This window comes from Poecilia latipinna, unplaced genomic scaffold (genome assembly GCF_001443285.1).
Source record: "Poecilia latipinna isolate Pla-1442-1.1 unplaced genomic scaffold, P_latipinna-1.0 Scaffold1467, whole genome shotgun sequence".
Classification (NCBI taxonomy): Eukaryota; Metazoa; Chordata; class Actinopteri; order Cyprinodontiformes; family Poeciliidae; genus Poecilia; species Poecilia latipinna.
In genome coordinates, this window is record NW_015114083.1 from 191,522 (window position 1) to 206,868 (window position 15,347).

Here is a 15,347-nt window from a genome sequence, read left to right on the forward strand (position 1 = left end):
CAGCGTGATCATCAGGTGGTTTACCTAAGGCAGCCTGTAGTGTTCTTCAGCACTAGGGAGGAGTGGAACTTTAGCTTGTGGTCATCGTCGAATGTAGAGCTGCTCCATCCAGAGTGAGGGATGATCACAGTGTTGGTCAGAGTGGATAAGGCGTCCCGGATGATTGTCATCTTCACAGCATCGCATGAAGAAAGGTTCCACAGAACCCCTGGGGAAGTAAAGACAAAAAAAAAAAAAAAGGCTCCTCTTTAATCAGTTGTCATCTGCATTTAGAGGAACTCATAAGAGAAATAATAATAATTAAAAAAAAAAAAAAAACTTCCAATGGGCTCAGCATGGATTCAAGAACAAATGCAAACAAACAAGCAGGCATTCAGACGGAGAGCCTCAGGTAAAACACTTCTTTAGAATGAAAGCACAGCTTTAGCATCAATGCATCGCATTTCATCTACAGAGGATATCCTCAAGGTGGAGATTATTACTTGAATTGAAAAAAAAGAAAGAAAGGATGAGGCAAGGATCCCTATGGCTCAGGCATTTCAAATGAAATATAAATAACGGAAAGTCTTCTATCATCTCACTCTATTCAAATATACTTATGGTAACTGCTGATAATCATGCGCAGTCCTGACAGCCTTTGATGCTGCATCTGTCGAGGATTAGCCAGCATGTAGCATGTTCTCCTAATTAGATGGCTCTTGCTGCAAGGCTTATACTAAGGCACCAGCCTCCTTCTGCAGGGTATCTGTAACCTTGCAGGAGGCTAATGCAGCACAAGCTCGAGTGCACTGTAAAGTCTCGAGAGTAAAAACAGGGCTACATCTCACAAATGCTGCCATGACAAAACTAAAAGGGACGCGTAAAACATGCATGTGCACAACCAGATAAAGTCAAATCTGCTGCTGTCTGTACATAACAATTTGCTCAGTTTGCAAATACATAAAACTTCATGAATCCATGGAATCACCTGTGCTTTTGTGGATAGAAAACTTTACACTGACTGGCATAATGAACTGTACTTGACTGCAATGTACAACGACTAGAATCCACTTTTAAGGTATGTAACCGAGTGTGAATTTGTACATATAATTGGATTAATCAGAGTCTATTTTTGTATATAAACTGAATCTATTTATCTTAAAAAGCGGAATGAGAGGATATTTGTTCCGATTTGGAGGAATATAAATAAGCTGATCAGAACCAACAAAAAAAGATCCAAAATTTCTTTGTGTGTTTTCATATTTATGTCACACAGATTGAAATCTTATTTGTATATCTAAATAAAAACTAACTTCTGCAGCTTCCCTCCAAATTCAGATTTTATTTTCTCTCAGCATGTCATTCCCTGACTATTTGAAGAAATGGAAATGACAAAGAATATAATAGATCCCTGGAGCCCAATTCTGACAGTGCTGGCAAAGCTTTACAAGATATGCAGAGAAAATATTGTCTCCTTTTACATGTAGAGTTGATATTTATCTGCATTAATTTACATAAATCAATTGGTTTCAGCTATAACTTTATCTGAGGGGTGAATTCTTTCAGCTTCCATTGAACAATCTTTGTCACCAATTCAATGTAGCAAGAAAAGTTTTTATTTTTCAGATTATGTATCACTGGCATGCTTACACTTCAATTACTTATTCAGAAAACAATGTATTTTAAAATTAATGAACCTAAAGTTTATTCGCTAAAATGTACAACAGCGGTTACAAGTGAGATAAACCAGAAGCAAACATTTACTACAGCTATGCCGTTGAATGGTCATTGCCCTCTCAGGAGTTAAAAGAAAATAAGTTTACAGTTTAATTCTAATATCTAATGTTAAACAATGAGTGGAGGGGTGACAAAAGGAGGAAAAGAAACTCGATGTTTATCTGTGAGCTTCTCGCATGAGAACCAAGCTGTTTGCTTTCCCAAAACCATTTTCAGGGAAGGAGTCGTCACCAGGTTCTGATCAACCAGTCAGAGGCAGGCTTTGGGAAACATGTGACCCATTCAAAGCTAAACAACCCTTTATAAACATAGGTTTTACTATTTTAAAGAGGACACTCTTCAAATTTGAGATAGATGAAGAACATAAACAAGCTGTCGTAGTAGATAAAGCACTATCTCTGTATAGGAGATAGTGCTTTAATCTGACAACTAGTTTTTAAACTTAATTATTCTATTGGAAAAATAAACTGTTCACATTAAGAGTCTATATGCTAATAGAAAAATAGAAGATATATATGTATACATCTTCATTTCTAAATCTATTTTTTTCATCTTTCTCCCCCATCTTTCTGTCTCTGTTTATCCCATCTTTCATCTGTTTCCGTCTCTCTCCACCTTTCAGTCTTTATCCGCTGTATCTTTTTTTCTCTCTGTCATGTATGCATTTCCTTACCCAGCTCAATCTTATACAGCCAGGGGGAGTATTTCTCCTCTGACAGTCAAGCCAGGTCAAAACTTTTTATTCGGTGATGACTTGATTTTTGCTGCATGTCAGGGGTAGGACAGGAAGCACTTGGGCTATTTTGTACACTTTTACTTTTGCCATATGTACCAGGAGTGAAATAGTTACTCCTGCTTCTACTCACAGGAGACTACACACTGAAATCAAAATGAAATTTGGCACGTTTATAAAATGCAGATATCATTGAAAGGTCTCAATGTTTTCCCAGTGCGATCTTTGTCTGCTGGCAAAAGCGTGTGATCACCCGTGTGAGAGTGCAAGTGTGTCAGCATTTGGTGACAAAGCGCGAAGTGTGTGTTTTTATCCAGCTATTATCAAGTTTGGTGTTTCATTAGAAGGAGCTGATTGTAGAGGAGCGACCACACGGAGACAGAAAAAGCTCACAATGTGATCTGGCATTATTCAGACAGGTTAATAAAATTAACGCCATTAACTGTGAACATGTACAATTACCACATGTTATGATACTCAAGGAGGAGGGTCCGGTGGAGCAGAACCCCCCTTGGGTAAAGGCAGCAAAAACACCGGAAGCCATGTATGGTGCGTTCTGTGGCCTACTAATGAAAATCATGGAATCAGCTATTTTAATTATCAATGTCTTTCAATAATTGAAAATATGATGACGTCCACACATAAATGTCCATATTTTGACAAATCATCGTAATAAAACCGAAGATAGTGTCTATTTGACTTTTAAATATGCGGCATGGGCACCCTACAGGAGCCCGCGAGCGGCGTGAATGATTCTGCATATCAAAAGCAGAGTAAAAGGTGGGATGCAATCTCTGCTTGAGAAAGCATGACACAGTATTATGAAATTTATGCACTTATTCAAGCACATTCAGCTTTATATTTCTGATTTCCAAACCACTCAGAAAAGGAGTGTCTTGAAAGAGCTTCCACAGCTTAAATACAGGAAAAAATAGTCAGATTCCTGCTGACCAATGTCCTTGCTTTATCTTCACAATCCACTCGATCCACAGCTTCTCTCAAACATGTTGCTCAGGTCCACACCCACTCTACCGGCAATTTGCAGAAACGAATGGTCTCTGCAGGATATCAGACTAGTCCTGCCGAGGCTACATGCTGGAGAAATCAACCGCAGGAATTACTGAGGTGTGACTGACAGTGCTGTCAGTGGAGCAACACCAGCAGCAATACTCATAAGTCATATTTGACAGTCACATGGACCAAACCTGTGTCTATTTGTTTCTGTGTGCACACACAGATTTAAATCAGCCTGTTACTTGTTGTCCTGTTTTGTTGCTGCTTTCTTGTGGCTTTACTTGACTTTTTAAACAGTGACCCAAAAACAATGTAATAGCAGCAGGGTCATTAATTTATAAAACGAGCACAGAAAGGAACTCGGAGTGCTTTCATGGGGAAATGAAGGAATATATTAGGAAGCTGCTAATAAGATGGGAGTTAAATTGAAAGGAGATTTCTTTTAAGATTAAATGGGTAATGTGTAACAGGTTGTGAGGTTTTACTGTGATATAGACAGATTAAAAAAAAATCTAATTTAAACAACTGGTCACAATGGACTGAATTTGTTTGGCTGGTATCCAGGCAAAACAAGTTTGCTTGGATACCAATTTTAACTAATGTGTTGCTAAATTTCATTGTCAAAAATATTAAGATCTTTAGCTTCAAATGCTTGTCAGCGTCCTTTTTTTTTTGACCCCGGCTAACATGTCATGTATAAGAAAATAATCTGGTGCTTTAGCACAACACTACACTAGTCAGCAAGACAATATTGTGAAAGAAATAACATTGTCCATCTGTGGATATTTTCCCCTGATGGGACAGGCATTAGTGAGGATAAAAAAAAAATAGCAATAGATAAAAAACTAATTCTAAACTGCATTGTTAGGTGGATTTGCGTTTTATGGTAGCAGCTGCTAAAAGAAAATATTAAGGTCTGAGTTTGTGATACGAGTGTCAAGATTTTAGAATCATCTAAAATCTTGAGACTTGAGGCTACTCCGTGCTTTGTTCTTGCTCAGATGAGTCTGTTTTTCTTCCTTCCATTACTATCAGCCAGCTTACCTAGCTTTAATATACTAGAGATAAAACAATTGCAGACTGTTAATTACAACCACTGCATTAGTACAATATTGTGAGAATATTAATATAAAAAAATCAACAGGAAAGAATGGAAATATTGTCCCTAAATGGGGAACTTCAGGTGCATCTGCAGCAAGTTGAAGGTAAAAAAAGGGCCTATTTAATCTAAAATAAAAAACATGAAAACAAAAACAGAAGTAAGAGACTAAGGGCAAATGCATAACACATAATACTAAGCCATATATTTGTGGAGAGCTTTTCCCTTCAAAATAGTTTCTTCCAGTGTTTGTGCTTCCTCTTTTGTAATTTTTAAACACCTCATTGATTCTGAAAATGGCTCCCTTTGAGTCCTTCTCTCTCAATAACTTCCAGACAGTGGAGACCACCATTTAAACTGTCAGATCATTGTTAGAACAACCTGGTAGGGCTCTGTATCAGATCGCCCACCAACTGAAAAACATTTGAGATTTTTAAGTTTCCAACAAGTCAGGCATCTCAATCTGATCCAAGTGCTGGTACCTTTGCACCAAGGCCACTGAAATAACATGCAGAGTTACATAATGAATGCTCCTTTAAATATCCACCAATTTCATTTAGGTCAGAATAAAAAAAAAAAAAAAAAACTACTCAAAGTTGACTTAATTTTCTTCACAAAAATCTTGGATTCAAAAATGGTCATGCAATCTGTGGCACAAAGCTAGCGCCTCTTGCTACCTGCACAATGTCAGCACAAAACCACTGCTATGACCCAGCAGGTTCTGCAGTCACTACTTGAAGAAAAGCACTGTTTCAGTGCTGAGCTGAGCTTTTTTTTGTGTAATCCGAGTGAATCATCAAGGAGAAACAGTGACAGCTTCACAAGGACACTTTTTTTTATACCAAGAGGCGTAACCAATGTGTGAAAGTGGTTATTGATTGAGTGAATGGTTGTCACCATGAGTTTCAAACTAACTATTGCCCACTGGGCTGAGAGTGTGAGGGTGTTTTCACACCTGATAGTCCAGTACACTCAATTCGATTGGGAACCAAAATTGTAACATTTGTTAAATCTTCAGCTGGTGTAGTTTACTTTCACGCTACACTGTGTCAAACCAACCAGGCCCTTTGAAAAACCTTTTCATCCCCTTGCCTGTGGTGGCGCTGCACCAAAAAACAACATTAAATTCCCCGAAGAAGACACCGAGCGCAACTCCCTTCTTCACGAAATGTCAATCAAATTTACTTCATCTTAAATGTTTGAACCTTAATCTACTTTACTTATCAGGAGCTACAGATTTGCAGGGAATCCATCTCTGCTAGTTTTTTATTTTTAATTTTTTTTTTTATCTTGTGTCCACCTTTTTTTCTGTCCTGCAACAGGCAGGATTGCAAATCCACATGCTTGCAATAAAGAGCAGCTACATACTTCACTTTTGATAATATAAATTCCCAAGAGTCCCAAGCCTCTGTGAAAGATAAATTACATCTTGGTTACAATAATTCCTTTTATACAAAATGAAACTGACCTTGACCGATTCAGAAAAGTTGAAACTGCTCCTTTAAGACAATCTCTGTCTCTGAATTAAATATCAGCAGGTCAAAGACATTGCTTGGTGAAGCTTTAACAGAGCCACTATTTAGGTCAAGCCTGTAATGGGGCAGATAACCTAAAAACTGGCCAGTTTATTAACCTTTTGAATTCAGGGAGCTGAGCTTGAAAAATGTCAATGCTCTATTGACTGAATCAGAGTCGTCTTGGTGTGTACTTTAAAGGTGCTTTTTAGCTGAACTCGCAGCATCTAGTGCTGCGCAAAATTACTGACACCCTTTTGAACCTTTTCACAGACTGATATAGTTTACTGGAATTGCATGTGACGGATCACCACTAAGAAAGGCAAAATTGTCAAACGAAATCAAAATGATACATGGTATAAAAACAATGTGTAAATTTATGAATAGTGTCACTTTATTAGCAAATCACTTTATTTGTAAATTTGTCCGTAAGTTCAGCATCTAGCTTTTTGTTGAAGCTCTCAGACCAAGCAGCACATAGCATGTCCTAGGGATTCAAATGTAGAGAAGCTTAAAGCATTATTTTCCACCATTACTTTCTTATTTTATAAGACAAATCTATCAACACATGGCTGCCTATTTAAACTGACAAGCTGGAAAAGGAGAGAATTAATCAGAGAAGCAAATTACAGTCCGATGGTAACTCTGGAAGAGCGGGAGAGAATCAAAAGGAAAGCCAAAGTTTACAGAAAACCATCAGACGTCGTGTTTGAAGATTGCCACAAGCCATGAGAGCAACGTGTGCAACCTTATGTATCTTTGTTCCACATGTAAAACAAAGATACTGAACAAAAAACTCATACTGAACATCAACCCTGAAGACACTTCATTTTTCATATCATAACTGTTGTGTGTTGGTCTGTCACAAAAAAAATATAAATAAATAAAAAATCCTCAGTAAAATAGTTGGTCTGGTGTAAGTTGCCAACTCTGAGTTAAGGTGTTTGATTACACAAAAGAATGGTTAAGCAGGGAAAGTGAAATGAAATCCAAGGTAAAAGCTGATTTGGAATAATAAACAGAGCCCGAGTGTGTGAGCTTATTGCCAAATGGTGAGCTTGACCTTTTGATCAGACGGGGAGTCGTTTGTGCAAGGAGCAGTAACTAAAGCGGCTTGCAGCACAAGACATGAGACCAGACCACAAGATGACAAAAGACTGGCAGCAAGGAGGGAGTTTTCCCTCAGCGAGCCTGAACATTTTGTAGAAGGCAAGAAAAAGCCTTTCAGGCACCACTGTTTTGCTTTTAAATCATCTTTCAACGAAAATGCTCAAGAATGTTAATTATTCATATGATACCTACTACTCAGAGGCTGCTTTGTAAGTAGAAATAAATTATAGACAAGTGACTGATCTCTGACTGCTCCTCTTTAAGCTACCGTGTGGGATCCTCTTGTCGACCAGGTAACAGTTCGGGACTGTTCTTATTAGCTGTAATTAACCAAAGGTGATGTTGTACTGCTGACCTTTTCAAACAGACCCCCCCACATCCCACTCTGGGGTCTGTACAACCAATTAGCCACCACAGGCTTTCAGAACAGTGGATGAAAGCAGAACACTTGAACAGAGCTCACATAAAACCTGCTCAATCTGATTTGGAAAAAAAAGAGTCCCCCTGCTCTCTTTCCAGGTCTAAATAAACAGCACAAAGACATATGTTTTAGATTTTCTTTTTATACTCGTTTAATAAAAACAAGTGGGAGCAGAGACAAATTATCCTCTTGTGCCCTTTTAAAAATGCTGAATATTTCCCCCCTCTATTTGTGTTAGGCAAAGTAAATACACACTTGATTGATAGAGGAAGCTGAAAACAATATCCTCCCAGTTAATACGAAATTATTGTGCTCATACTCCAGCTGAATTGTTTTGCCCCTGGGGACTACTAGACTGTAACCTGAAACCGGGCAATAAAGAAGACTGGAGTCCCTGCACAAACAGCTGACTCAGCCACCTGGAAGCCAAATGTCTTTGGTTTTCTCATTCCAGTAGTGCTCCACCCTGATCCAAAACAACATGGATTTGTAACACGTTTACAGGGCTTAAACAACACAAACAACATGAAGTAGCATGAAGCCCAAGGAGGAGAAAGGGACATGTGGAGACTATTTTACATAGCAGATTGGTAAAAACCATCAGCCAAGAGAGGCAGGGAAAACCATACTAATATTACCAGAGAGGGCAATACTGCCAGGTCTGTGTGACTGTATTTTCAAAGAATCTTAATTACATGTCACTCCCTTAAAACACTCTGAGATAATCCCTATTTGTGGCAGCAAACAACCTATTAGATGGGAGATGTAGAGATGAAAGAGCTACGGGACACGTCTGTGTCGTCACAGTCCAACCGCATTTTCAATGACGCAAAAAGAAACTTCTGTGATCCGACATCAGTACTGTTGCTAAAAAAATGATTAGATAATAAAGTTAAAAAGCGGTTTCATTAGCAAAGTCATCAAATCTCCCATCAGTCAAACCAACAAGAAAGAAAAGCCTTTTAAATGTGAGAAACTTAATATCTTAGACATTAATACCTGCTTTTTGCTTTGAAAATAAGTATTGTATAAGAAACTGACTTTGGTCAGTGGTGTTTAAACTTATTAATCTGTGACAAGTTTAGAGATGTGGGGCAATCCAATATTAACTATGGGATCGAAGTGGAAGCAAAAGTTTGCTGCACAATGAAGTAATAAACTATACAAAGAAATCTCATACACTGGATATAAACAGACATTTTAAATATGTCAGTATATTTGCAAAGCAACTGGTGGTTTTACTTTTTTTTATATATATATATATTATGTATTTTTCTGTGCAGATTTACTGTCAACATGACTGTGAAAAGCAGCTTCTCCACTCATGCTGACCAACCTGTGACGAGCTCCCGCACTTCGGCATCGACCGTCTTCCTCAGCAGGCGGAGCAGAGCGGGGATCCCTCCTGCGTTCCTGACAGCGATCTTGTTTTCATCCATAGCTTTCCCATAAACAAGGTTCCTCAAAGCCCCACACGAGTTTCTTTGGACCTCGACGGTTTTATGGTCGAGCAGGTCCACCAGGTGTTTAATTCCTCCCAGTCGACACACCTGGTGGTAGGGTGAATAAGGTCATGCGTGAATTTCACTCAGGAAGGGATTTAACTTTTTTTCCCTCCCTTGTTCAGTTGTTTTTTTAGGGGAGAACAAAAAGCATGAATTTATTCATGCGACAAGAGATTCAGCAGCACGGATTTTATTCATACCAAACCCAAATTATCTGGAAAAGTAATGCTGGTTGGAATTAAAGCTTTAACCACAGGAGATTACAGATGGAAAAAAACCCCCCAAAAAAACAAAACAGCCATTTCTTCTGCGCACAGAGTGAAGTGAATAAAACAAAGTGTACGAAAACAAAGCTAGAGCTTTAAATTGAATAGCATGAATTATTCAGTAATATATAGAGATTTGACATTTCAGTACACAAAATATAGCATTTATACTGAATACATTATGTGCATTCTACAAAAGTCAAGGTTTTCATAAGATACATCATACAAAATAAACAAAACAGAAAGGGCTTTACACGCCAATAAAAATAGTCTAAAAATTAAGAATATTTGTGAGTTTGTTCTGTTTTTGTGGGAACAGAGAAAAAAATTGTTGGAAAAACTCAATTCCCGTCAAACTGTTTAGAAATGGTTGAGTTGATAAACTCAGACAGTGAATTAAATAGTAATAAAATATAAGTCTAAAAGGTTTATGACTGAAATTGGTGTCATGTTCACAGTTTTTACAGTATAAAGTTTAGTTTGAAGATTGCCTTAACAAAAGGTTAAAGGTTTAAATGTTAGCAGGAAAACTAACATTTCAGAAAACAAAATACTAATAATACTCAATATATGTTTTTCATTTAATCAATTTAATTTATCAATTAAGAACAAATAAAAACTTAGCTTGGACTAAGGCAAAGCTCATTTGACTTAGTCTTCTCTTTGTATGAGAATTACCAAATGTTGAACTTTGCATTGATGCATCATGCGATTTATTGCCCTAAAAGAGTCTTATATGAAGTCAATCGAAGCTAATCAAAACCCTGAAGCTTGAAAAATGAACCTTGTTAACATAAATAGGGCATTGCCTTTAAATATACAATTTGCAATGACTATATTAAAATAAGTTAACATAATGTAAATAGTTTTAACAGTTATCAGAGGTTAGGATGAATTAACTGGAATAAGACACTGTACAGCATCAGTCGAACGCCACCCACCTCACTCTTGACTCTATTATCACCGAAGCACAGGTGCTGCAGGTAGGCGGCTGCATTGGCCTGCACTGAGGGGAAATGGTGCTGCAGCATGTGGATTACCTCTGTCAGCTCCGGGTCACGCCAAGCAAACTCTCTGAAAGTGCAGGTGGGGTAGAAACATATCAGCATGACGACAGGTGCAAAGGAAATGAGGAAAAACATCAACACAACTCTGCGTCTTCTCTCTTTTTCAAGAGTGCCAGGAAAAGCGGATTGTTTATGTGTACGAGAGTCCAATTTTGTATAAACTATTGTGCTTGGATAATCAGAGTTTTAAAAACTCTGTACGGTTTATATAAATTTATTTATGTTTTCCTTCAATTAGACTTAGAGCATATCAAAATATAAGAAAAGCTCAATATTCCAAGGATATAGTCAAAAGGTTTATTTCAGGTAACTATATGACTGACCGTGTGTCATGGCAATCAACACGTTTAACGCCATTGAAAAACATTTCCATATGCAAGGCACTTCATTAGGACATCAGACACGCAAAAAAGTGATTTGTTTCACGAAGCAGCACACTGTAACTATATTTTCAAATTTACTGGTATTTATTGATGCTTCTATTGAACAAACAGTGGAGAAAACATTAAAAGTAACAATCTCAACAGTAAGGACAGTTTTGGGGGAGTTTAATCATCACTAGATGAAATTTATCATGACAACAATAAATCAAAATTGTTATCATGATAAATTTATCACGATAAAAGATAAGTGATGCGATAAATGCCCCGCCATATACATTGCTCCAAGAAAATTCATCAAACACAAAGGTTTATACTAATGAATTTACCCTTTTATTTAATTACAGGCAATCCCTCACAAAATGAGAGTTAGTACCATCTACGCACTCAAACACAAAGTGTTACAGTTGTAGCACAGATGGCTTTACACCACTTGGGGTACGCAGTAGATCTCTGGATAGTAAACATGAACTTTTCTTTTTCTAAAGCTTAATCTGAAAATATATTCGAGGGCAGAAATTCTAGACCAAATTCCAGTCTGGTGAACTTCCTGAGCAGCCACTCCTGGGTTGCTCTACTTTTAAATAGTTACAGCACACTGTAAATGTAAACAAAGCCTCTAATGTGCAGGGTCAGGGTTTTACCACAAGTTGTCAATCCACGCTCTACACATCCACACATCTGTACAAGAGCAGACGCAGCACTTCAACGCCTGTGAGAATCTATTGTGAGGCGACCAGGCACAGTTGAGCCAGCTTAATGGGTAAAGCCATGTGTGGCTATCCAGGGGGAGAGGTCTGTGTTTGAATAGTAAGAGGACACCGGTGTTGACCCAGCAGAACAGGGATGCCTTGTAAGCACAACTAGCCCCTTTGGATGACTTTTATGTGGTAAAGTACTAACCACAGAGTAAATCCAGTGAAAACGAAAACATGACTTGACACTGGGAATGTGACTGTGCTTACCTGGGATCTTTCTGAATGCTGTCTATGGAGGGCGAGCGGGGGGCGCCGTCGTCCATGACGATAGTCTGCCGGGCGTAGTTCGGATCAGAGGGCCGGTACTGTGCAGAGTGGTACGGATCGGCATAGTTAGCTGTGGTGTTAAGAGCATAGTTGTTTCTTTGGTAAGTCATGGCACTGCGCTGGCTGGATGTCCTCTGCAGGCTTCCCACACCTGAACAGCAAAAACATAAATGGAAATTAAACACACACACAAGACAACAAAGCAATGCAAGACTGGAGTTCTGACCTTTTCAGCTAAACTGAGAGCTTTGTACTCCTGTTAGCTTAGAGGTTTTTACACAAAGCTGAAAATACAAACATGCTGCTGCTCTTACAGACTCTGCAAATTCTCAAATGTGGACCCAATTAATGGTGGGGATAAAATACAGCTCCCATGGTTGCAGAAAGTAGATCCATTCTCCTTCAAAGGCTTTCTTTTTTACGTTTACTAGGTTGTACGTAGCTCCAGGGGTCCCGTCTGTGTTCAGAGAGCACTTAAGGACCCAACCTGCTTGATAATCCACAAATTCTTTCTTCCCAGCCTTCTTGATCCGTCCCGTTCTTACTTTCTTGTACTAATTCAGCTAAAAAGACACGTGTAAAAGCTGACCAGCTTCACAAAAAAAAGAAAGAAAAAAAACTGGATTAAAATGACAAAAAACGAACCATCAAGACTAAAAAGAGAAGTCGCATCTTCTTTTAGTCATCTGCCTTCTATTCATTTGCTCCATGTGATATTATAGCATTACGACCCATTTTTTAAACTGCATAAACAGGCTGGTAAGACTTAGCCACGTGATCTGTGACAGCATGCCTGCTGCGCTGGTCAGATCTGTATCAGCAAACCTGAAAGAACTGGGCACGAGTGCCCAAACTCCCCCCTACCAGGAACCAAGACGTCAACTTGTGGTTGTACTCCAAAAACATAATTTTTCGCATCGGTACACTTCTGTGTTCGGCAGTGACTCAAGCCTGCAAAGTGTCCACCTCCCAAACTAAAAACCCCACAGGGATGCAGGGAGAGGAATTCAATGCAACATAGTGAAGCTTTTTTTTTTTTTTGAAATATTTTTGTCAGTACAACAAATGTATCTCAATAAAGCAGACTGAAAATTATTTCAGAAACTAAGTTAATAAAAATGCATATTATATACATCATATAATACAGATTTATTAGACACTGAGTAGTTGGAATCCGATGTTTACATGGTATGAAAAGGCACAAGCTTGCACAAATTAATTTAATTTGACTGATGTCAAATGAAATTAAACATTTGCTGTTTTGGAATTATCTAAATCTTTCTACTTGCTAAATATCAGAATAATGAGATAATCTTTTATTACGTTCTTCAAAATCAGATATTTCCACATTTTAGGATTATCATGTCTTTAAACGATTTGAGAAAAATCAGATGACGATGGCTATGTAAGCTGTTCGGGGATAAATCTAGTACACATGTTGATGTACTTTAAGGCAACACCTCAAACACACTTGTGTGACAGCTTGAAAAAATCTAAAGATGTCATGAAGAGAAATGACGGACCTCTACAAGCCTAGTTTTTCATTGGGTACAATTTCCGGACACCTGCAGGTGCAATGTTGATCTGTTCAAATAATCGTATGCAATAGGGAGCATCGGACTCCCTATTGCATGTTAAGTCATTCATTCTGAAAAGCTTGTCCAAACCGTTAGAGCAAAGTCATCCAGTTCAAAAAGGAAGTTCTATAAATGCTGAAACATTTTTTGCTAATTGTTTCAGACTTCAGAGAAAACAAAAACAAAAACAAAACAAAAAAAAACCCAACTTGGTTGAAATGACTTCAGTGAGAAGCTTCTAGGAATGTTTTGTGTAACTGACATGTTGCAGGATGCAGTTATTGCTTTTTATTATGATGCTTTGGTACAGATGTTATTGCATTTTCACTCTGTTATACGATAGTATTCCTTGTGGATTCCTTAATATTGATCTGTCCATGTCCAGCTGCAGCAAAGCAAACACTCAAAACACTTCATGCACCATTCTGTACGAAGTTCTTATTTGTATTTAGGTTAAACCAAACTTGTCCGCAGTTCAGGCGTCTAAATAGCTAAATTAGAAACTAATCCATGACGTGTCGTATTAAATGCAGTTGCCAAACACGTCTCTATTTAGTGAATTTAAATAACAAAACAAATAACTTTTAGGCAACATTCTAATTTCATTGAGACTCAGCTGTATTTTGACCCTGCTCCTAATTTTTCTAAGTTTAACTTAATCTTTCCCGTTTTGCTCCAACTTACACAAAGTACAGCAAATGCGTCTGGCAACGGCCAAACAGGCACGGAAAAATAAATTCAGAGAAAATGATTCATTGAAACATAACAAAGAAAAATCCCGGATCAAATTGGATTTCTCAAATGAAGCAGTTCATGGAAAGACTGTATCGAACATCCCCTTCAGCTCAGCCTCACTCAATTTTTCTCATCTTTGGAAAAACAGGTAGTGGATTGTTTTTTTTTTTTTTCAGCTTCTACACAACATCAATAGCATTTATTTGGGAACCTATTTCTCAAAGCAGCTCTTCAGAGTGTCCCGGGTAACTCTGAATGTGTGAAATGTGTTTACATTTGTATTTTAGCCAAGAAAAAGATAACTGGGAGAGAAAAGGTGGCAGTTGTGGGTAAACTAGAAGTCCCCAGACTCTGTCCCTTTTCAAGAGCTCAGTGTGACATGTGGGTAATGGATTCCTTTCAGGCAGGATGACACATCAGAACCTGCCTATTAACTTCTGTCTCACCCTTTTCTGTCAGACAGTGGAGGGAGAAAGGAAACGTGAGGCAGGGAAAGAGTAGTTAGGAAAAAAATAAAGAAGGGAATCCAAAACAGAAAACCAAAGAAACAACTCAACGTACAGAGATAAACAGCAGGCAGGCTGTTTTCCCAGAAGAGAGACGAAACAGAATAGTCAAGGCCACTCTCATTAAATGGCTAATACTGGCAAGATATTGGAAGTCAAAGAGAGCATCAACGCCTGATGAGAAAAAGATGTGTTTGGTATAAACAAAATGCTGTAAGTCAAAAGAAAATCAAGACTTCCCATGACCTGCATGATGAATCTCAAGACAGTAAACAAGAGAGAGAAAACAGAGGAGCAAAAAAACCACAAAAGAACAAACAGAGCTTCCAGTAGATCTGAAAATAACCACGATGTGGTACAACCTATAGACCGAAATCATGTATCACTTTGTTTTGGTTCTACCACATAAGCATCATTGGAAAAAGTTTTAAATTCCTTCCCTGGTTTAATTATAACTCAGTAGAAAGAGATAACTTACCCCAGTTTGCAAGTTAAATTTATTGAACATACTGTGGGTGTTTTACCGCAGTGCAGCATGATATATGAAATTGCAGTTTTAACCACAACACCAGTGGGTGCAATACTGCAAAATAGAAATAGTAATGCTTGTTGGTGATTACATCACCAACAAGCATTACTATTACTGCAGATAGCTGGTAGAATACAGATTTCTATTGTA

At 38.0% G+C, this 15,347-nt stretch overlaps 1 protein-coding gene across 1 annotated transcript in view; it reads right to left on the reverse strand.

The window, feature by feature from the left end:
• The window catches only part of LOC106962847 (plakophilin-4), a 56,545-nt gene that overhangs the window by 11,865 nt on the left and 29,333 nt on the right, over positions 1-15,347 (reverse strand). The window contains exons 9-12 of the mRNA XM_015057488.1: positions 11,791-12,001; positions 10,320-10,452; positions 8,944-9,157; positions 25-208 (exon numbers count right to left, since the gene is read on the reverse strand). Of these exons, the coding sequence (XP_014912974.1) occupies positions 25-208; positions 8,944-9,157; positions 10,320-10,452; positions 11,791-12,001 (742 nt within the window). The remainder of the gene's footprint in view (positions 1-24; positions 209-8,943; positions 9,158-10,319; positions 10,453-11,790; positions 12,002-15,347) is intronic.